At 44.9% G+C, this 24,079-nt stretch overlaps 1 protein-coding gene across 1 annotated transcript in view; it reads right to left on the minus strand.

Annotated features, from left to right (window-relative positions):
- Cul4a (cullin 4A) overlaps positions 1-24,079 on the minus strand; it is a 40,296-nt gene that overhangs the window by 8,658 nt on the left and 7,559 nt on the right. The window contains exons 3-15 of the mRNA XM_027387823.2: positions 21,332-21,435; positions 15,824-15,893; positions 14,543-14,616; positions 13,890-14,052; positions 13,420-13,509; positions 12,500-12,582; positions 9,708-9,775; positions 6,636-6,754; positions 4,337-4,529; positions 2,529-2,633; positions 2,270-2,380; positions 2,107-2,192; positions 1,598-1,705 (exon numbers count right to left, since the gene is read on the minus strand). Of these exons, the coding sequence (XP_027243624.1) occupies positions 1,598-1,705; positions 2,107-2,192; positions 2,270-2,380; positions 2,529-2,633; positions 4,337-4,529; positions 6,636-6,754; positions 9,708-9,775; positions 12,500-12,582; positions 13,420-13,509; positions 13,890-14,052; positions 14,543-14,616; positions 15,824-15,893; positions 21,332-21,435 (1,374 nt within the window). The remainder of the gene's footprint in view (positions 1-1,597; positions 1,706-2,106; positions 2,193-2,269; positions 2,381-2,528; positions 2,634-4,336; positions 4,530-6,635; positions 6,755-9,707; positions 9,776-12,499; positions 12,583-13,419; positions 13,510-13,889; positions 14,053-14,542; positions 14,617-15,823; positions 15,894-21,331; positions 21,436-24,079) is intronic.

Genomic DNA, 24,079 nt, shown 5'->3' on the forward strand with positions numbered 1-24,079 from the left:
TTGACCTTCGGCTGTAATCTCTGAAACCACAAACAAAGGAACCACGAACAAAGGAACCTTCTTCATTTCTGTAAGTGGTTTCTCTCAAGTTCTGTCACAGTGACAAAAGCTAATGAGCATGGACACTCACAAGTGCATGCAGACTACACAATGAATGACCTCAATGACCTCATAGGCACCAAGGGAGTGAGCATAGGCTCGCAGTCACCAGCAGTATGGCTACCTCTCCTGAGCCCCTTCTCTATTTGAAGCCCTTATCACTGGAAGCCTTTTGATCTTGGCCTTCCCAGCCTTAGAATTACCCAGTTTCAGGAATGCTGTTGCAACAACAGAAAACAGACTAAGACAGATACTTTCAAGAAAGTAAAAAGACAGCTCAACCACAGTAGCTATCAAGGATACACTTGAGATAGCAGGCAAAGCTTGAATGAGGGACTCCTACCAGTGAGCAGTTTCTCATCTGAAGTGCTGGGGAAATTCTGGGAGACCTGCTCTGATACAGTGAGGGCAAAGCCCACTGAACAGGAAAGAGATGCCATATACATAGCCGGTGCTAAACACAGGCATTCTAGGAACCACCTAGCACACTTTCTGTAAGTTTGGACAATTTCAGAACAAGTGAAAAAACAAAAACAAAAACAAAAAACACTGGCAGTGTTCTGAGTGGCCTACTAGGTAGAAGGAAAAATGATCCCTAGAGGATATGACCAGGTATAGCTACCAGGGCAGAGGCAACACGGAAGTTTTCTGGAAGAGATTTTGCTGAGGCACAAACATGCCTGAAAACAAAAAAAACATGACCCCCAGTGGGCAAGCCTATGGCAAGTGGTGGGACAGGCGGCACTCAGGTAGTAGGAGAAACTGGCCAGGAGAGGGTGTAGTCTGGTTCAGTGAGGAGGAAGATGGACATATGGGGCACTATGCAAAGAAAGGCAAAGGAAAAGGAGACACGCTGCCTGCAGGCTGAGCTACAGGGCCTCTGTTTATTTGGTGTGAGGTGAGGACACTTAGGGCAGAGATGGAGACCAACAGAAGGCCTCAGAGACCAATGGGGTCCAAACAAGGAAACTGAGAACACCAACTGTCTTAGAACTGAAAAATTTCAGGAGGGAGTGGTGACCTTGTCCTGGAAGGCCCAGCCTTTCCCTTGCTGCCCTGGCTTCTGCAGTCCCCAAATCTTTGTTCTCTGGAATGGCCCTCACCCTCTGAGATGAAGACAGAGTCAGTCAACCAGGAGGTCTATCCTGATCCTCCTTTTCTGGGCATCACTGATGGTGTGGCCCTGTTGGATTTTTAGCCCCAGTGAGCCCACAATTCCTTGTTCCACTTCAAGTTCTCCACAGTACTTCAAGTCAATACACAGGGCCCTAAACATCACCACGACCAAGACTCTGGTATCTTGTGGTGGAAAGCAAAGATCAGCCAGGAAAGCTGTCATTTCCACCTGATGACGCAGGAAACGGCCTATAGGGAAGGTACCTCTGACTGTGACTGAAGGATCATTTTCAAACACCACTCTCTGGGCCACAGAACATGAAGTGGGTGACTTGGGGACAGGTCGGGCCTAAGTGGGTTTGCCCAGCAATTGGTCACTCACCTCTGGAGGGAGGTGCACTTCCATGGGCGTGTATGTGGGCCAGTAGCCCATGGTTAGTATGTTCACCGTGAGGTCAATGGGGCCTGGTGCACTTTGGTTCTGCATATGCTAAAAACAAAGTTATCCAAGACAAAATAAGTAGACAAATACTTAATGCACTGAAAGAAGAAATGTGTGTGTGTATGTATTTTTATTTATTTATTTTTGAGACAAAGTCTATGTAGCTCTGGCTGCCCTGGAACTTAACTATGTAGAAACTAGGTTGGCTTCAAACTAGAGACCCACCTGCTTCTGCCTCCCAAGTGCTGGGATTAAGGGTGTGTGCAACCATACCCAGCCTGGAAATTGTATAACTTTAAAAGCAGTTTCACTTGTGGGTCTACTTCAGTCTTTCAAACATATATCATTGTGTTCCAATGTCACTGGAATGATTTTCTTTACTTGGTTTATGCTACAATGTGACAAACTGTTAGACCCACTGAGCCAGTTTTACTAAAGAAGCAACTCACTTGCTTGAAGTGAACCATGATGTCTTTGGAAAGCTCCATGTCCTTGAACATGCCCTCCAGCTTGCTGGTGAAGGCAGCTCCACATTCTGCGACATGTGAAGGAGTGGGTGAGAAAGAGCTGTGCGTGGTGCCCGCCCGCGAGCCGGCCCCACCCTGAGCTCACCGTGCTTGAGCTTCGACAGCATGGACTTCTCTGCATCCACCGATGCGCTCTTCCCCACGAGCAGCCTTTTTGCTAAATCTTTCTTATAAAATGCTTCAAAGACATCCTTGCCTGTGCAAACAGAGGAAAACCAAGACTTGAGATAGGTGGTTTACATGCTGCACTCCATTGTGAAAAAGCTCCTTGGTACTACTTCCAGGCCAGAGGGCAGTTCCTCCTCTTGAGTGCCAGCCAGTGTGCTCATCTGGCCACATCTCACCATGGATGAAACGAAACAGTATCATGATCTTGTCCAGGATCCTCTCCAGCTCTTCATCAGTCGCCTCTTTGTTGCCTGCTCGTAACTTGGAATCCACGTGTTTAGCTGGAAGAGTAAGAGTTCCAGTCAGAAGATGGCTGTGCGCGTGCGCTTGCGCGCGCGCGCGCACGCACGCACACACACACACACACACACACACACACACACACACACACACACACACACACACACACACACACACACACACACACACACACACACACACACACACGGCCCTGGGTACCACCTTACACCAACACAGCAAGAAGCAAAAACAAACCAACAAACCCGGAACAGCCCTTTTCAATGTTCCAGGTAACAACTGGGCACTCTGGAACCTTCCCAAAACACCACCACTGCAGAGAAGCAAATTGACTTTTTAAAAATGGTAGTCTCAGGGTAATGAAAATGTATCTTTCCCAAACTTTAGCAAATCCAGATTAAAAAGAAATAAAATAATTATTTTTTAAATCAAACTTAGACTGAATTCTTAATTTTTTGTTTTATTTATTTATTTAGGTTTTTTGGAGACAGAGTTTCTCTGTGTAGCCTTAGCTGTCCTATAAGAACAGGACCAGGCTAGCCTCAAACTCACAAGAGATCCACCTGTCTCTGCCTCCCAAGTGCTGGGATCAAAGGCGTGCGCCACCACTGCCCAGCAGTAGTATTGAGTTTTAAATGTTATTCTGGTATCACGAAATAACAACACATGGCAGTTATTACAATGGTCTTATCTGAGCTCTCATTTTATCTGTATGAGTGTGCAGTAGACAGGTGGTGACTAAAGAGCACTCATACCAACATTATCCAGAGGCCAGTGAGTGGACACACCTGCTTGCTTGGGTTTCTTACAGTCAGGACGAGGATCAACACTGACCTTTGCTAAACCAGCTCTAGAGCCCTGACTCAAGCAGCCCTGGCTCACCAACCCTCCCAAATTCAGGTCTTTGCTCAGTCCCTGTGACATACCCCTCATGGATGTGCAACTGCACACATGAACACTGCTGAACATAGGCATCCTAACAAGGCCCCGGCTCTCCCACAGTTCTCAACCTGGCTGGGGAAAACATTGGAGGTTTCTTCTTCCTTCTTGTTTTTGACTTCTTTGTTTTTGTGTTTTTTTTTTTTTTTTTAAGATTTTATTTATTATGTATACAGTATTCTGCTTCCATGTATATCTGCACACGAGAAGAGGGCACCAGATCTCATAACGGATGGTTGTGAGCCACCATGTGGTTGCTGGGAATTGAACTCGGGACCTCTGGAAGAGCAGTCAGTGCTCTTAACCTCTGCGCCATCTCTCCAGCCCCTGTTTTTGTGGTTCTTTTAAGATGGGGTTTCATTATGTAGCCCTGGCTACCCTGCAACTCTCTACATAGAGCAGGCTGGCCTCAAACTCAGAGGTCCACCCGCTTCTGCCTCCTAAGTGTTAGGATCAAAGGTGTGTTCACCACCATGTCTAGCTTTCATTTTCCTTTTTTTTTTTTTTCCCTATTGAGAGGTCTCACCTGCTCACCACATGGAGAATACTCAGGTTAAAGGCATGTACCTAGCACTCACTCTTAAAATTAAAAAGCACCTAAAAGGCCAGAATGATGGCTCAGTGGGTAAAGATGCCTGCGGTCAAGCTGAGTTCAATCCCCAAAACCATATGACTCAAAGACCCCTGAAAGCCCTTTGACTTCCACTTGAGCAGGAACACATGTGTACAATATAAAACAAATCTTTTTAAATGTAAAAAGGAAAAGCATCTAGAACTGTTTCACTACCGATGAGCTCTGCCGGCTTGTTTGGTCTTTTGTTGATGAACGTCTCGAAGGATTCTTTCATCAGGTTGATAAAACGCTCATTCCTCTGGAAGCACACCTCTACCACGTGGTCTACTTTGTCCTTAAAGTCCAGCAGGTCTTGGACCATGTCTTTATCTTTCTCGGGATTGATGACAATGGTTGTCCCAAAGGTCTACAGAAAGAAGAAATAACCAAGTCAGCAACAGGCTTAAGAAGCCAAAGTGAATCTTTTGCTGTCTCTCAACACAATGGTAGGCGCCTTGTTTTCCCACTTGATACTGGCAGCACCCTCTCTCCATGTGGCCATGAGCAGGTGGTGCCTGGCATTCAGAGAGGTTCTGCATCAGCCCCAGGCAACACTCCTGGAAGATGCTGAGTGGTGCTGTATTGACAAGTGAGGGACACAAGGCCTGGAAAACAAGAGGTAGGAACTGAGGTCTTAAATTGGAGTTAGAAACACAGCAGTAGGCAGACCAAACTGCTGTGCCAGTGTGTGTCGGTTCACAGTGAGCAGAGGTTACTGCTGCCTGGGGAGTCAGTGCATGCTATGACTTTTTTATCTGAGGGGGCGAGGGAAAAAGACTCTCACTCTTGACAGTTTCCTTCAGACCTTTTCTTTATTCTTCTTTCATATTGTCTGTTTATTTTCCTGGTGATTTCCTTCTCTCATTCTTGATGTCTTCCTTCTAATTCATTTTAATTCTGTCTTTATTCTTTCCCTTATAGCTTATATACCCCAGCAAAAATTTTCAGGCAATATAAAAGTTACAATGTGGTGGTTATACCCTATTTTTCAAGTGAATGATTACAAAGAATACAAGTAAGAAACAGCATGTTTTCCATACATGATTAAACTGCATTATAGGTAAAAAACAAATTATCCTAAGAACTCACGTACATTCACACTCAAGCAACTTTTTTTTTTTTTTTTTTTTTGGTTTTTTTTGAGATAGGGTTTCTCTGTATAACAGCCCTAGCTGTCCTAGAACTAGTTCTTGTAGATCCAGCTGGCCTTGAACTCATAGAGATTCTCCTGCCTCTGCCTCTCGAGTGCTGGGATTAAAGGCATGCACCACCACTACCTGGCTTTGAAAGGTAATCTTATAAAGAATCTTAAAGGACTCACAAACCTAAACTTTTATATATGAAAAAGAAAATCAGACAGCTCTACTTTAAATCTTGAGGGTGCATGCCCACTCATCAATAGTTTGTTGTTTTTGTTTTAATCAGGAGATTAAGGGCAGAAATGGGTATAAGGAGTTAATCATCACCTTTGGTCATCAACCAATCCTAGCAAGAAAGGTATGTCAGCCAATGATAATTGGGCTGCTTTGTTCTTGTTCTCTGACCTTAATGAATTGTTCCTCATTTAGCTATGTGTCTTTCTAAAACTTCAGATTGTCTTCTTGGGTTTTTCACCTCAAAGTTATTTGACTAGAACAGCTTAGTCTAACTTTTAAGTCATTTTCAAAGCTTTGTTTCAGCTATGATGTACTCCAAAACCTGTGAACACATCTCCTAACATAAAGGTTAATAGAATTTAAGCTAGCTGGTCTACTGGAAATTAATTGCTTTTCTTAATCATTAACCTAAGTCACAGAGTTTACTGCTCCTCAGTAGAAATCCATTTGCTCTAGCTGTGTGACACTTGTTTGTTTTATATCACCCAAACTCTATTTAAACTAATATTATTATCAATTAGACAGTACATCTTAGGAAAACTTCATTTTCACAGTAATCCACAGGTAAAAATGCCCAGTAGAGTAACACGTTTCCATGAGATAAACACACAATGTTACAGGCAGTGGGGATCTCCTCACACCCATTCACACCATCCATATACCAGAGAAAGATGGCAGCAGCAACCATGTGAAGGCACAGAAGAAGCAAAAGACACTCTGGGGTCTGAGATCTTGGGGCCTTGCCTATCCGAGATCCACAATCAGGGATTTTCCTCCTGGTGGGCTGACACTCTGAAGTCACTGCCACCTGCTGCTCCTCTGGCATGACCACCAGCATTCATGCCTGATGAGCAGACACACCAGAGGCTGCTGCTGTAGCAGAAACAAATGTTTACATAGATGGATGCACAGCTGTTGTCACTACACTGCAGGTGTCCACCCAAACAGTGGCCATCACTGTTGGTGTCATCATAGAAGAGCAGATTTTGCTCAAGAGAAAGCATTCATTAGGTGATCTGGAAGATGGGAAAGCAGATGATCCCTAGCAGTAGCTCATTTCCCTCTGCAGGGTACAGCATGCAAGCACCAGTGTATACCTTGATGTATTCACTCCAGTGCTGCAGTAGAGCATGCTGTCCTCCTTTCACCCGGCTGAACAGCTGGTACATCTGTGTGAGGTCAGGCACCCTATTCTCATCCAGCAGGTGGTCCAGCCCTAGTAGTGTGTAGAAGAAGAACAAGTCATAGCAGGAAGCAGCAGCATTCGTGAGTGGAAACAGTATCATCCACACCACACAGTCAGGACATGGCTTGCAGACCTGGAGCACATACCTGCTATGGAGGCATGCCTGTCCAGTAGCCTACCTGAGGTGGCTCATATAGGTGAATCTCATTTTTCTGAGTGCATTGTGAATGTATTATTTATTTTCTCATTTCACTAAAGCCATTATTTAACAAAAGTAACGAGTCAAAAAATATTTAGAGCTAAGTGGTGGTGGTGCATGTCTTTAATCCCAGCACTCAGGAGACAGAAGCAGACAGAGCTCTGTGAGTTCAAGGCCAGCCTGGTCTACAGAGTGAGTTTTAGGACAGCCAGGACTGTTACACAGAGAAACCCTGTCTTGGGAAAAAAACAAAAAACAAAAAACAAAACAACAACAACAACAACAAAAACTTTAGGCGAGTATTTGCCCTGAGAAATTTACAATGCAAATTATCATTTGAAGTTTTGTCTATTAGTCAGAAAAAAACATTTGTTAAAAGATGGGTTTAGGTGCTGGAGAGATGGAGATGGCTCAGCAGGTAAAAGTACTTGCTGTTCTTGCAGAGGACTCAGGCTTGGCTTCCAGTCCACATGGTGGCTCACAACCATCTCTAAGTCCACTTCTAGGATATCTGATGCTCTCTTCTGACCTCTACTCTCTTCTGAACACTGTAGGCATTGCATACATATGGTGCATATACATATATACAAGCTAAACACTCATACACATAAAAAATATATAAACTGTAATTGATTCTAAATTTAAGTTTCTAGTTGGTTGATTCAAATAATAAAGTGTAAGACAAATAAGTATTTATCAGATGTCTTATGTATTCAATATGGAATTTTAGAATTTTTATTCAGCTATTTAAGTTTTATAATTTTATTATTTCATATTCATGAGCATTTTGCCTGTAAGTACATGCACCATGTTTGTGCAGTGCCTGCAGAGGCCCAAAGAGGGCACCAGTGAGGCCACCTGTAGACGTGTAGACAGGTGTCTCCACTTGGCAGTGTCTGCACACACAGGGGTCAAGGCGTGTGGAGGCATCCCCTGTGCTTGGTATATCTCAAGATTTCGTCTGAGCTAAATACACAAATAAACCTTAGTGTCTGTAAAAATATCTCCAAAACATCTTCAATTATATCTTAAAAAAGTTTAGGGGCCTTTTACTTTTTGGAATGTTTCTTTTTCTTTTTTCTTTTTTTGATTTTTCGAGACAGGGTTTCTCTGTGGCTTTGGAGCCTGTTCTGGAACTAGCTCTTGTAGACCAGGCTGGTCTCGAACTTACAGAAATCCACTTGCCTCTGCCTCCCGAGTGCTGGGACTAAAGGCGTGCGCCACCACCGCCCGGCTCTGGAATATTTCTAGTGTCATTGTGTATGTTGTTGTATGTATGTACTCATGTGTTTGTGCATATATCTGCAAGTGCCTGTTCATCTGGGGCCAAAGATATGTTGGTATCTTTTACAATCATCCTCCATCTTTGTTTTGCTTTGCTCTTTAAATATTTAGACACAATCTCTCATTGAAGCTGTAACTCACAATTCAGCTAGACTGTCTGACAGTAATCCTAGATAGCCTCCTGTCTCTGCCACCCTGGTGCTGTGGTTATAGGTGGATGTTCCCTAGCTAGCTTCTAAATGTAGATCCTGGGAATCCAAATTCAGGTCTTCATGACTGCATGGCAAGCATGTGATCAACTCAGACTCTCTACAGCCCCTAATAAAATTTAGAGCAAGCTTTTACAAGCATAGTTTACCATTTCCTTGCAATAATTTAGCTTATCAAAGTATGCACTGGAACCTATGAAAGTTTCTATCACACGCTTGTCTTTTTTTTTTTTTTTCTTGTAAAATATTTATGTGCCTATGTGTGCTCACATGAGTTTGAGTGCTTTTAGATGCCAGAGAAAGAGTACTGAATCCCCAAAGCTCGAGTTACAGGAAGCTGTGAGCTGTCTGTTGTGTGTGCTGGGCACAGAGCTCTGGTCTTGAGCAGTAACAAGGGCTCCTAACTGCTGCATGTGCTCTTGTCTGCATGTCTGCTGGCACACCAGAAGAGGGCACCAGATCTCACTACAGATGGTTGCGAGTCAACATGTAGTTGCTGGGAATTAAATTCAGGACTTCTGGAAGAGCAGCCAGTGCTCTTAACTATGAGCCATCTCTCCAGCCTGCCACGTCTTTTTTTTTTTTTTTCCTTAAAATTATTCTTTTTAGTTTTTAAAAGTTCTTTTCTGTGTCATTATGAACTCACAGATTTAAGAACACAAACTGAATTTCAGTACATTGTGAGGTTTTGCTGCAGGGTTCTGCCTTGTCCTTCTAGCAAGAGCTTGCTGGTGGCTCTAAGGCCACTCAGATGATCCCAGTGACCACAGGATGCTGAGTGCTCTCTTCTGTCCTTCCTGTCCTAGACTGGAATTAAACATTCTCCAAATAGCTCTTTGGTTTCCTTTTAGTGGAGACAGTTACACACAAGTCATGTTACTCACATTAAAAGTCCTCATTTCAATTATACTGGACATTGTTAGTAGACTTTGAAGGGACAAAATTATTAGTTACATTAAAAAAATCTTTTAAACGATCAGGTCTCACAATGTAGTCTTGGCTAGCCTGAAACCTAGCCCATAGACCAAGTTGTATTCACAGAGCCCCTCCCACAGTTATTTTGGCGACAACAGAGCTATCAATACAAGACAATCCCTCGCCAATTAAATCACCCTCTGGAAAGAGCACAGGCTTCTGTGAATGTTCATGGTAACCCAGTGTTCATTAAACAAGGGTCTTAACAGTTTGTCCTACAAAAATAACAATTCCAGAAGTTATGTACAATGCTTCCAGAATTTCAAAGTTAAAGATTAGAATTCAGTTTAAATTCACACATGATGGGAAAATCTACCTTTCTGCAGAATTGCTGTTAAATGTTCTCCTAAAAGCTGTTTCTCCACACAGGCAATCAAGGGTTTCCTATAAAAGAAAAACAGAGTGTCAGCAGCAGAGAACGGGTTAGCCAGCAAAGGTGAAAGTTCAGCCAGAACATGCAGCCTACAGCCAAGTGGGCAGAGGCTAACGGATAAGCTTTCATCATGCCAACTGTCAACTGTGACTTTTGCTGTCAACTCTAAAGCCAGGTTTCATTTTTTTTTTTTCTCTTTCATGAGACAGGATCTCAATACAAAGCCCAAGTTGGTCCTGAACACATAGTATTTCTACCTCTGCTACCCAGTGCTGAGATAATAGGCATTCATCACCATACCTAGCTTCTTGCAGCATTTCTAAGCACAACTTGCTGAATAACACAGACAGTGAGTACCCAAGGAGCCTGCTGGTTGGTGTAGGTACAAGGTGTCCTAACCTTGGTTTCTCATTTCTACCTCTGCCAGTCATGGTTTGACCCTTGATGCCACTTGCTAAAGCCTCCTGAACTGTAGACATAAACTGAGCCTAGAACCCTGCAGAGTGAGCCTGGTGAAGCCGTCTAGAAGCCGTCAGGACACATCTAGCAATGTAGTCTACAGTCCTGTTGCTTCTGCCTACTGAAGTACTCTGGTCTCTGTGTTCATTGTCATGTTGGTCTGTTAGGCAGGATGGTTGGTTGCTCTATGCTGTGGCATCACCAGGCCTACAATCTACAGGGTTAAGTATTTTCTGTGGCAAACTACCATCTCCCTCACAATTTAGACTCTGATCTCTCTCCTCCATCACTACCTGAAATCTTCCTGCACTTACTCTGCCTCCCAGTGTGTTGTCAGTGTTGCTCCCCACCTCTGTAACACAGGAAAGATTGACAATTCACGGTTCTAAAGACTGGCCGACCACCTACTTTTTGTCTCGTCTTCACTCTAGGTTTGAGATGCACTCCTCCAGCTCCATTCCACACCCTGACCACCCCCACGGTTACTGGGCAGGTTTCTGTTCATGGAAACAGCCTGCTATGAGATCTGGGCACATGGGTCCCACACAAGACCAGTGGAAAATGTGGCCTCACCACTACAGTCATAGGTACAGACATTGTCCTTCTGCCCCCACCCCTACCCTACCCAAGACAGGGTCTGTCCTGTCCTTATGTAGACCAAGTCAGCTCTGAGCTTGGCCTCTCAAGTGCTGGGATTACAGACATGTCTCACCACACCCAGCCTCCTGGCCTTTTCTTATTCATAACTCATTTTTTCTTTTCAGAAGATCATGGAGAATCTGTTTTATTCTAAGAATGACTAACTTTAGACCTTTCTCAAGTCTTGATTTTAGAGTTCATATGGAAGATTACTAGAGTTCAGTATCTAAGTACCAGTGTTTCAAAACTGTGCACACTCCACAGTACATGTGGATGCCAGGGAACTTTCAGGAGTCCTGGGGATTGAACTCAGGCAGCAAGTCATCTTCTTTTCTTTTTTTTTCTTTTTGAGACAGAGACTCAGTGTGTAGCCTTGGCTGGCCTAAAACTCGCTATGTAGACCAGGATGGCTTTGTACTCACAGAGATCTACCTGCCTCTGCCTCTTGATCTTTAGAAAAGTGTGCGCCACTATGCCCAACCTTCTATAACGAACTTTCTAATCTATTTACACCCCACAGCACCTATGGCAAAAGGCAGGATTCATATCCCACCCTCCATGAAAATGGAGTTCAGAGATATGAGTGGTCCTTTTGAGGGAGGCCAGTGTGGCTTCCTCCTGACTCTTCTCCCCTAAGTAAGTGCGCCTGTAAGGAGCACATTGACATCCCCAAGCAACCCAGCATCCCCCAGCTCAGCTCTGGGCTAGGACCCATGGCATCCCTCACTGGAGAGGAAGAACACAACCCTCTTAAAGGTGCTGTTTCCTGAACTCCCTGCTCTGTCTCCTGAGATCCTGACCCCTTCCTTTCTCTTGTCCCAAGCCCCACAAGGACAGGAGCTTCACATGGGTTTACCATGTCCCCTTCATGCCTTCTCCATCCTGTACAAACATACATGTTCTCTTCCTTTTTATTTCCCTAGTTGCTAATCAACCCAAAGTCTAGAAAAAAAGACGATGAAAACAGGAAAAAAGTATACTGTATCGTAACAATTATGGTCACTTAAGATGTCTAGCAAAACCTTGTAACTAGGGGATGGAGATGACTCAGCATTAAGAGTATGCACTGCTCCTGCAGAGGCCAGTACCCAGCACTCCCCCAGATGGTTCATAATCACCTATCATCCCAACTCTAGGGGATCCAAACCTGTGGGACTGCTCAGGCACCTGTACTCACATGCAAATACTCACACACTGCACATAATTCAAAGCAATAAAAATAAATCTTTAAAAAACAAAAAGCATGTAAGTGAAGAGTCTCATATTCAGTGAAGTTCTGTCAAGCAAACAAAGTACTCAGATGCTCAGGTGTCACTGTCTTTGACCAGGCCACTAGTGATAGCAAGTGATAAGAAATACAAATTATAAGCAAAGCACGGCCTTATGAGCAGAACAGCCTCAGAGCACACAGGGTGAATAACCAGAGGTACAAGGTCTTTTTTTTTTTTTTTTTTGGTATGTGTAGCCCTGGCTGTCCTGCACTAGCTCTGTACACCAGGCTGGTCTCAAACTCAGAGATCTGCTTGCCTCTGCCCCCCAAGTGCTGGAATTAAGGAGTGTGCTGAGGCCACCACCTGCAATTTCAATATGCAGCAAGAAAGTATGTGGTCTGTGAGAAACTGAAAAGTATTGCTTACTGTGTGCTGTGGTCTAAGTAAGTGATCACTCGGTCTGCTTCCTCTTCTAGACGCTTACTCACATGGTTAAGGTATTCTGGAACCTTCCAAAAAAATTAAACATCATGACAAAAACATTTCTCACATTATTGATAACACGATTTCCTCATAAAATTGTAGAATAGCAGCAAACACATTCAAGTCAAATGTTAATACATTTCCAGGGTTGGGCAGGGCGGAAGGATGTGAGTAACAACTAGGAGGCCAAGAATCACCTCTAAAATTAGTGCCCAGGTTACACTCACTGCTTACTACAAAGTGTTGGGGACCAGAGATAAACACCAGTGGGCCCTGTGGGTGAGTTACGAGTATTATCTGGGTAGAAAGCCCAAAGCCTGCTGGCAACCTGGTGCCCTGTGGCAGAGACTGAAAACAGACATTAGTTGTCTGGGGTGAACAGTCCTCAGGGCTACCTGCTAGCACTGCCTCAGCTAAACCCTCCTCTGACAGGCTGGACAGGTGATTGTCTGTATTCAGGGCTCCCTTTAGGACTGCACTCCAGGACCTAAGAAGAGGCTCAACATGGTCAGGTGATATTGCTACTATAGACTCTTTGTCTCATGTATTTCTGGGGAGAATTCTTTATCAGTGCTTTATACAGATGACAAATTTTGATTCTTTTAATTATTTGTCTTTCATATTTAGGATTTATTCTTTATCCTCTTGTCTAGATATGTGCTCCTTTGCTATTCCAGAAACTACTTTAGAGGATAAAAAAAAGGGAAAAATCTCTTAAGGGAAAGTAATGAACTTCTACAACAAGCAGTTTGTCCCTGAGGACTTCAGGAGACTCTGGTAAGTGTGTGCATAGGAAGGAGCGGCAGTCATCATGAATGGCTCCATGAAGAGTGGGTTAAAGCAAATGCAGTAGCATATCTCACCTCCCTGTCTTGCATCAGCCTCTGTCCTTCTGCAGCGTATAGACAGTTAGTCTCTTCCAAGAACTTCAGTTCAAACGAGTCTTTATATACCTAGGGAACGAGCAGTTCTGATTAGCTTCTTGCAGGAGTCTCCCTTTTCAAGCACTAATGCCTCCACTTTCTGAGCCAGCAGGCTGCAGATGTAGTCATCATGTCCCTACCAGGCCAGGACCCTATCTGCTCTCAACACTAATGTTTATTTAGCCTTTGTACTTTGGTAATTGATTTTACCTTTGCTTATGGTTTATTTTCAATATTTATCAACCTTTGCTTCTGTGGTCCTTGTGTAGTGTGGGGTTAGCCTCAAGCACTCTCCCCTTAAGGACTAGATAATCCCATTTCAACTCATACTTTGGTGATGCTATTTCCCACTTACAACTCTGATGCCTGTGTGTACTTTGGGGCAGGCACCTGCAGGTGGCCTCACTCACTTGGAGATCCGAGAGCATGCTTAGCAGACTGCGAAGCAGGCTGCGGTCCACAGCCTCCCCGCTCCTCTCACGCCCGATGAGCAGCAGGATCCCATCAATGGTCTTACTCTGTGCCATCCTGTCACTGATGATATGGTTTCTGAATAGCTCTAGGCCCATGTCCCTGACAGGCACAAGGCAGAACAAGGCGTTAAGTTAGGTCAGCAATGGATGCTCCAGTTGCTATTTGCTAATTATACCCAGAGCTTGAAAAGCCTCTCACAAATGCTTGTTTGGCCAGTCCAGGATGCCTATGTGTCTACCATAAATGAGGTTATTTCCTGGATAGGTCAAGCTGACCACCTGGGAGGTAATGAGATTCCTCATGTCAAACAGGCACCCAACAATCAATTTGCTTTTGTGTGAATCTGCTGTCTCTGACCATGGCTCACCATTCTTCTTGGGTGAGCCAAAAGGTGTCAAGGCTTCGGGAACCACATTTGCTCCCCCGGATTCCCTCGTCCTGTACTGTGCCAAGCAACCTCTTCTCTATTCCACAATCCTACTTCCCTCAGCTTGTAGCTCAAGAGTTTTGGGAAGGGCTTTGTGGAGTGAAGCTATTGCTCTAACAGAGAGAGGACAGCAGGGTTTGTTGGATACAGGAAGACACTCACCAGATAGAAGGCAGCATGGAGTTCTGGAGGACATAGGTGCGATCCAGAAACAAGAATATGCTTCTTATCATGATCTGAGGACCAGAAAGGAGTGACGCTCACACCCACTCTCCTCCGCCCCCTCCCTCCCACACATACCCCCTCCCACACACCCCTACTCTCCCCACCCCCTCCCATATCCACTTCCCAAGTCACATGCTGACTCGAGATCAGACTGTGTGGACCACTCTACATTGAGTGTAGCAATCACCTCTTGATAGAAAACCCTCTCACATTAAGTCCCCCATTTTTATAAATTTGACTTTTTCTTCTGGTATTTTTCATCCCAGACTACAGGGATTTTAAAGCATTCAACCTCAAGGACTTGAAATTTAATTTTCTCCCAACTGATGACACAATGATGCTTTTGGATGGCTGATCACTAGTCTTTTGAGATGAGGGTTTCATGGCCTTAAACTCCCTTATTTTCCTGTTTCTACTTCCTAAATATGATTACAGGCCCATAAAGAACCTCCATTCCTGCCTGAAATGTTCTTTCTCTTTCCTTTATTTCCCTTCCTCCTTCCTTTCTTTTGGTTTTTCCAAGACAGGGTTTCTCTGTGTAGCTTTGGAGGCTGTCCTGGAACTTGCTCTGTAGACCAGGCTGGCCCTGAACTCACAGAGATCTGCCTGTCTCTGCCTCCCGAGTGCTGGGACATCTGAAAACACCTTCCCTAATGGACATTCTTGTTTTCAAACCCACATGGCTCAAAACCATCATCACCTGCTCCTCATCATTAGCAAGCAAGCACTCAGTCTACGTGAAGAAGCCACATACACTATCTTGTCTCACAGGTCACTAAAAGGACCACACAAAAACTCACACATGGGAAGACAAATTAGACACCTCCACAACCTGAGGTTTTGCCATCTAACTACAGTGAGGGGCTGGAACTCAGGCCAAAAGGCAATTACACACCTGGAGCCTCTTTAAAAATTTAGGAAGCCTTCTTCTACGTGCACACTTGACTGCTGACACAGAGGCAGACCTGGCCAGCACCCTTTCCTGGAAGAGTGTGAGGAAGCTCACCTCCCCACCCTACTCTAGTGGGTGAAGGGTCTCTGGTTCAGGCCTTAAGTTGGTGGGAAGGCAGGTTAAGACAGGTGTGAAGAAATCACTACATCTGTCAGTGCAGAGGCTTGTAAAATCAGAGTACAAGTGGGCAGGTGTGAGTGAGTCAACACAGGCATTAACAGTAGTTTTGATAGAGAACCCGGGCCGATGAAGGGCTGCAATCTTACCATTTGTCTGCAGTGATCTTGCCAGCATGTGTTAATCTTCTTTAGAAATAAAACGCTGTCTAGTGAGTCTGTGCAGACCTGCTAAGGAAACTTCAAACACACCAGTCCATTCCATTTTTGCAAGTTTCACTTTAATTTCAGTATCCTTCCCTGCTAGATGTCCTTCTAGTAACACGGAAAGTATGATCATAATACCACTATACACTGTAAGTTATACTACAGTCTGAATACTCACGTCCCTCTAAATCCACAGTGAAAACCTAATCCCAAGAGGTATAAAAGACACCCGAGAGAGCCTCCTCATCCTATCTACAAAGCAGGAAGCTCTTACCAGTGGAGTCTACTAGTGCCTGGGCCTTAGAGCTCCAGCCTCCAGGTTGTAAAGAATAAACACTTGTGGCTCATATGCCAGTTTACAAATAGACAGACCTGCAGCTCCCAACCCATGAGTGGCCTCCTAGCCTCTGCCCACTGCCACCTCATTTCCTTTTGTAGTAACCTACCTGACTCATCCCATCCCCTTGGATCTGTCTCTCATTGCTCCACTTGGGCTTCCATTCTCCCCTCTCTCTCCTCTGCAGGGTTACTTTCCATTCCTGCCAGCTGACACAAATAACCAGGCATAAGTGCTTCATCTGGGTGGCTGGATTTCACCCACTGAGGGTCAGGACATAGCATACCTCTATGAATGACCTTCTAGAGTGGGTGTCTGGTGGGGCCTGAGTGTGCCACAGTCAAAAAATGTATATAATAGCAGGGAGCTGACAGCTCAAGAGTGGTAGCAGCTTGTCCAGCAAAAACTGTGTTAGAACACTAATACAAAGTAGTTTTTATGACCAAATTACACTCTGCTAGACTGTTAAGTGTGCATATGTATGTCTGTATATGTACTTTTGGGAGTCTCACCCCAGCCAAGAATGGCTTAAAATGAAGTAATCTCCCTTTCCTAGTCTCCCCTATGCTGGGATTTCAGGTGTTAGCCACCACACTGTGCTCATCTGTTTTTGAGTCAGGAACTTGAGGTCCTTCTGCTTCAGTGTCCTCAGAGATGAAATTACAGGCATGTGCCAGTATATATGGCTTAAGTGATACTACACATACGTGTGTGTGTGCGCGCGCGCGCGCACGCGCGCGCGCGTGTGTATTTATTTGAGATAGGATCTCACTATGCACTCTGGCTGACCTGGAACTTGCTATTAGGATATTACATAATTGCATGTATGTATGTATGTATGTATGTATGTATGTATGTATGTATGTATGTATGTGTACATGTGTGTAGTGCCCAAAGAGAGCAGAAGGGGTATCAGATCCCCTGGAACCAAATTATGGATATTTTCGAGCCACCATGTGGGTTCTGGGAAGCAAACAGTTCTTGGCAAGAGCAGCAAGTGCTCTTAATTGCTGAGCCATCTCTCCAGTCCTACTTACTTTTTAAATTTTCTGATTTTTTTCTAAATGATTTATTACTGTTTTGATTTGTATGTATGTGTGTGCTGGGGCCAATACCCATGGGAGCCAAAGGTGTCACATCACCTGGAGCTCAAGTATGCTGCTTGACATAGGTCCTGCAACTTGGGTCCTTGGCAAGAGTGGCACATGCTTTTACCAATGAGCCACCTCTCCAGCTCCTGGGCTACACTTTAAGAAACATGCAAAATACAGTTTTAAAGTAAAGACACCGAATATGGGTTTCTAGAGGATTTTTCTTGTCCATTCTCATTTGATCTTTGAGCTTCCTAATACAGAAAACGCAGCCCCTGTAGGTGGAAAGCACCAAGTGTCCTGTGTTTTAGTGCTGCCTGCCACTTACTAGCACACAGCACCACCCATGTTAATGAGTTCAAGTGTGGCAGGCCACTCACACTCAGCTTACATGAGGAAACACAGCACACCCAGATGGAGGAGAAACTTGGTAAGTGTGCACAGCCAGGGCAGAAAAGCACCAGTCTTTAGTCAGTCAAGGGCAGCTGGTGGAGGCAGGTGATGTTGGCCCAGCCTTAGGAGGCGAAGCTAATGCTCAGGGAGACAGTGAGGTCATACACAGGCACGTCTGTGCAGGTGGCCATAACCATAGTAGGTCAGACAAAGAGGTCTAGTTTCTTGCCTCCTAAGTCTCAGGAAGCATAGTCACACATTTAGACAGTCAGAGGAAAGGCCTGTCAGCTCAGTGGTCAGCATGTTACCCTTGGAAAATGTTTCTACGATGGAAAGATATGCCAGACCACCATTTGTGTAAAGCAAGTTAAAGGATGGTCATAGAACACTCAGCAAGTTGAGAGATGCCACAAGCCTGACAAGGATCTGCAAAGTTCCTACTGCATTCATGATGGCCAGTGAGAGCTGTGTGGCATTGACCCTGATGGGCCTTTACGCTTAAAACAGAATTAAACTGACACTAGTCCATCTGATGCCACCTGGCAGCTCAGGTGTCACCAATAACCAGAGGAGTCGTGCCCCCCCCCCCCAGCATCTCTAAGATGCAAGGGTCTACTGTTAATGTTCTCTAAGAAAAGAGCTTGCTAAGTAACTTACACAGGCCTCCAGATCAACCATGTTTTTGTTTTTAAAATATTTTCCATGGAAAAAAATACCAAAGAGTGAACTAGTACCATGGAGCAGGTGTTTACCAAGATCCTAAGCAACCTGCTAGAATTCAGTCAATTCCAGGATGCAAGGCTTATAGCGTTACCACAGTGCCAGAGGTGAGTAACTCTAGGCAGTGAGATGCACAGGTGACAGAAGGGTCTGCTGTGGCTTCTGATGAGGCAGCTTTCTGGCAGTCATTCTTGTCTCATTTCAATCCCTGTGAAGGACTTGCACCATCGTGAAAGTGAAGCACACCCTTCGTGGTACAATAAAAACCCCACAGTGACTTATGCTGCAGAGGGTGTCCACTGCTGTCTGTAGTGCTAATCCCCAGGGCCAACGTGCTGCACTCAGTCCAAATCACTGGCTGCTTGGCTTCAGCATCTCAATCAGGTAGAGAAAATCATCTAACATTGATCTGTTTCGGGCTATTTCATTACCATTCTCCCCATTGGTCAATACATTGGGCCAAAACTGTGCATTGCTTGACCCTCCACACAGCACGGGGCCAGTCACACTGCAGGCCAAAGGTGAGCTGTCCTTCTTTGGCTTTTCTCTTCCAGAAGCCTGTGGCAGCAACTCTTGATTCTTGCCTGTGGGATCCTCTCACTCTGCCTGCCATGCTTCTGCACAGGCCATCCAGCAGCACCATCTCCTCTTTGGACCTTCTCAGGTGCACATGGGCTTTTGTTACATAAACACCTATCTCTGTTATCTCCATTAGAGGGAAGCTCCAAGGCTGAATCTTGTGTTACTCACAGTACTGTCTCCAGAACCTGGTTTCATGCCCAGTGGCACCTAACAGGAAATTTGTTAGAAGGTGAAGGTTCTAGGCTGCATGCTGACCAGAGTTCTAGGGCCATCCCATCTTTGGAAGAACAGTGTTCTCAACCACTGAGCCATCTCTCCAGCCCATGTGCACAGTTCTTAAGAACACACTTAGCGCTCCCTAGTGTTCATGCTGTCTGGTTACATCCCATTGTCCTTCAAGGCCCAATGCAGTGCTCTCCTCCCCAGCCTCCAAGGCCCGGTCAGGGTTCTGCCTGGTTACTGCTCTGCAGCTGTTAGCTGCATGTGTCTGAGTTCAAGACGCATTGTCACTAAGGACATCTAACATGTTAATGCCTTTTGCCTCCTGTAAAACAAATCATCTCTCTCTCTCTCTCTCTCTCTCTCTCTCTCTCTCTCTCTCTCTCTCTCTGGTTTTTCACCTATCTTGGCACTCGCTCTGTAGACTACCCTTGCCTCTGCCTCCCAAGTGCTGGGATTAAAGGTGTACACCACCAACGCCCAGCAAATCATGACTCTTGTAATCCTGGTTTGTTACCAAGAACAGTGCCTCTACCCTGGGCTGTGATCCCTTGGAGGGTAGAAATCAGGCACACAGTTACTTTTCTATAATCCACCATCAAGACATGGGGTAGGAACCAAGGCTTGCTAAATATGTGACCACTATGGTCAACCTACAGAGTGGGATTAATTGTTAGGAGGATAATTAATGTAGGTAATCAAAAAGTGGTTTCCGGCAGAGTGGGATTAGAGCAAAACAGTATGAGTTGACCCTGATGGGTACTGATGTCTTAGAACACGGCTGCTGACCACTTGGTGTCATTCTTGGCCTAGGCTGTCAGGCTCCTCCAGTGCTCTGAAAGGGGCAGACATATGCCTCACTGGTATCTCCTGAGTGAGGTAAGAGTACGTGCTGGAAGGTTCCTCTAGGGTGTGTAGTCACCACGTCATCTTGTACAATCTTGCAGTCGTTAGTTCAGAACAGTTGCCAGAGACTATAGAGGTATCCCGACAGAAGCCCAAATGGCAGAAACCTAGACCATCAAGGCCTCTATGCCCAGCAGAACTGCTCGCTTGCTGCTCTGCATGATCAGGGCCTGCACAGCTGGCAGGACCATGCTTCCTTTGATGAGTGTGTGCCACAGGAGGCAAAAGATTCCTGAACCAGGAGAAAATCTTCAGTAGGCAGGTTCTGGGATTTGTTTTATACATGAAAGCATGGAGTCAAAGAGGTCAGCATGGGCTTTACACATGACATTTGTGTCCTAAAACTGGCAATGGGTTTGGGGACCAGCCTGAGGTCAGGTCATACAGATATCCTTGTGGGCATGAATCACAAGATGACAGGGCAACAAACCCTAAGCTGCTTTCTGTCCTGTGCTGTGTACATACAGCACATGCCTGAATAATTCCCTTCTCCAACTGAACCCCACAGCTACCACTCCTTTGTCTGGTTCTGTCCTAGAAGGTACAGTCTCAGACCAGACAAGCAGGTTCTCCTGCCTGCCCACAAAAGCACACAATCCACCAGGAGAAACTGGATGCAGCAAGGATCTGAACACAGTTCTCGAGTTAAGCCGATCTCTGGCCGGATGGTAAGTAGGGACCTTATTCCGACTACCCACCTGTGGGAGCCAGGAGAGACCTACCTTCAGACAAGACAGCTTTCCAGACACCCTGACTTGGGCCTGTAAGACAATGAGCAGACAAACTACAGGACTGTATCCTGATTCCTGACAGACACAACTGCCCAAAATAAACTGGGTATGTTCGAAGGAGCTACATTTGTGGGGACTTGTCACATAGTATAGAAATTGAATACAGACGGTAAAGGACAGAACTTAAACATTAAGGCATTTTCAGAAATTTCCCTAAATACTCCAACTAGATGCATTAGTGGAGACTGTTTACCCTCATTCATATCAGTAATTTAGATGTTACAAATTTCACTTAAAATTCTATTATAATCAGTTATGAAACAAACTTAGGCCCTTTGTTCTACAAAAGAGGATTTAAAACTTATTCCTTGAACATTAATGATATTCATTAGTTTTTTATCCCACTTTAAAAACATTTGTGTAATAAACAGAAATATCATGAGTCAAAAAAAGCAAAGCAAAAAAAGGATATTCTCTGAAGGGAAGAATCTGGGCTTGGACGTGGTCTTCACAGACCTGGCGCAGCTGCTTGTAGAGCGTCGGGGAGACTTTGTGAGAACAAAGATTTTCAACAGCCTACAACAAAGTGAAAGATGACTGTTCAGCATGAGAGTCGAAGTTCTTGGAAGCTGGTAGTGCTGATGACACCTGGTATTTAAGTGACATACACACAAGCCCACAATAAGGGGCTCAGACTGACAGAATGTTACACCTGGCACCCCTAGGACTCTGGGGGCTGGCATCTTAAGTTTCCAGCTTTGACCTAGCTCAGTGGCTTCTCTAACAGGATGCACAACAACAGTACCAGGACTCTAAAGCAGGTTTGGATCTTGTGGCCATTTTCTGATTCTCTAGGTGGACATACATTTATTTATTCTGAAAATGGCCATGTGAAACCAGGCAGTGACAGAGGAGAGCAGAACTCTTGCTCAAGCCTGGCAGGGCCTCCACCTATGGTGAGTGGAAGGTGGAAAACTGATTCCTGAGTGGCACAGGCCAAGCTATGATGACCCCTGTTTATTTACTGATTGATTTAGAATTCATTTGTTTTGTCTTAATGAAGAAAAGACAACTTTTTTTTTTTTTTTTTTTTTTTTTTTTTTTTTTTTTTTTGAGGCAGGGTTTCTCTGTGTAGCCCTGGCTGCCCTGGAGCTCACTCTGTAGACCAGACTGGCCTTCAACTCACAGAGATCCGCCTGCCTCTGCCTCCCAAGTGCTGGGATTAAAGGTGTACACCACCACCACCACCACCACCACCACCACCTGGTGAAAAACAACTTTTGAAGCAGAAAAAAATTAAATATTTTTACCTACTAAAGGAATATACACACATTCTAACCAGTCCTGATTAAACCCCTCTCAAATCTCACTCAAGTGTGAAACATAAGAAGAAATGTCTTTTACTGTAATAGTTTAGAACAACGGAGGAACTTTCCACCAGCCCCTTTCCCTCAAAGTGGCCCCACATCTCATAGTAGAGGTTCTGCCCCAGATCAGGAGCCAGTCCACGTATGCAAGTACTCAGTCACTTTTGCATGTGTGCATGCCTGCACACTTGGTTTTTGTAAAAATTGAGTTTGTGTGTGTGACAAACTGTCCTTCATAAGACAGCAACTCCTAAGGATCATTTTCTTTCTTCTTCTTCAGATACTCTCACTATGTAGCCCTGGCTGCCCTGGAACTTCCTATATATAGAATAGGCTAGCCTCAAACTCACCGAGTTCCTCCTGCCTCTGCCTCCTGAGTGCACCAGCAGTCCCAGCGTATGGGTATTTTCTTAGTGCTGATTCCTGAGTGGAGTCAATCCCTTACAGCAATTTCCTAGCTGTGACATGTTGTCACTGTCACTTACTACTGACATGAAACCCTGAGATTTGCTTTGTTTCTAATATTAAGAACACCTCAAAGTGGGCAGCAACCCACAGGCAGTGGGAACTTGCTGTAAGCCTGAGGACAAGTGTGTGCCACCACACCTGGTTCTTTTTATTTACTTTATTTTATTTATTTATTATGTATACAGTCTTCTGTCTGCATGCCAGCAGAGGACACCAGATCTCATTTAAGGTGGTTGTGAGCCACCATGTGGTTGCTGGGAATTCAACTCAGGACCTCTGGAAGAACAGTCAGTGCTCTTAACCGCTGAGCCATCTCTCCAGCCCCACACCTGGTTAAGACTGTTTCTAAATTCTTTTCTTGCTGCTAAGAAGGGGAAAGTCAGTGTGCTGTGGGCATTTAAAAGTCACCTCAGAGAAGCAAAATTTGGTCCAGCAACCAGAGGTGGGATGTGGAGATTTTGGAGTCTGCTGGCACCAGTTCACAGCTGTTCCTCACAGCAACTCATTCCTAAAAATATTGTTCATATATCACCAAGGGACACTCCTCACAGCAGACTACTTTGTGAACAACAGACTGTGCCTGGGCCAGAGCACTGAGTGCTGACTAGCCATGGGCTATGGTGTCCATTTACAATCCTAAATGTTACCTGCATGTCTTTACTGCTACTGAAACAAAATGTTTCCTGTAGCCCTGTCTAGTCCCCACAAAATGACAGGCAGCTGGAGGCCAGGGCTCTTTTGGTGTTCATTAAATTCAAATTCATGCAGAGATTCCTGGGCTGGAGTTGAAGTTACAGAAAACAGGAACAAGGAATTGTGGACTGTGTCACTAGATTCACTGACAAAAAGGACACAAAGGCAAACAAGCACCAATTGCCTGGAAAGCTTTTAGCAAGTTGCCACACATACCTAGTTACCCCTGGACCCAGCCACTACAAAGAGACATACTGGTGTGGCAGGGTGGGGTCCCAGGATGACCCTGAACTCACAGCAGAAGACCAACAAGGCATGACTGATGGCACTTTCTGTGCAAGGATGGCCACATACAGACTTGCTGTCTCCCTACCTCTCCTCCTCACCTCCCCCATTCCCACCTGGAGTAGTGGGATACTGGACCCCTCTAGATGCCCACCTGAAAGAAATAAATGACAATGTGGAATGAGATCAGGGCTCAGATACAGGCTACAGGAAACTCTAGGAGACATACATCTACCACTGACTTCCAAATCTAATGCTGACTAACCATCAAGAAGACTAAGGAAAGAGCTAAACACATACAACTGCAGAGTGCTGAGCAGGGTTGCTTGACTAGGGCAGCTGCTGGGGGGTCAGACAAGTCAGAGTATATTCTCTGCTTCCTACTGTAGTGAATTCACTACTAATGT

This window comes from Cricetulus griseus (genome assembly GCF_003668045.3).
Source record: "Cricetulus griseus strain 17A/GY chromosome 1 unlocalized genomic scaffold, alternate assembly CriGri-PICRH-1.0 chr1_1, whole genome shotgun sequence".
In the NCBI taxonomy this organism is placed as follows: domain Eukaryota; kingdom Metazoa; phylum Chordata; class Mammalia; order Rodentia; family Cricetidae; genus Cricetulus; species Cricetulus griseus.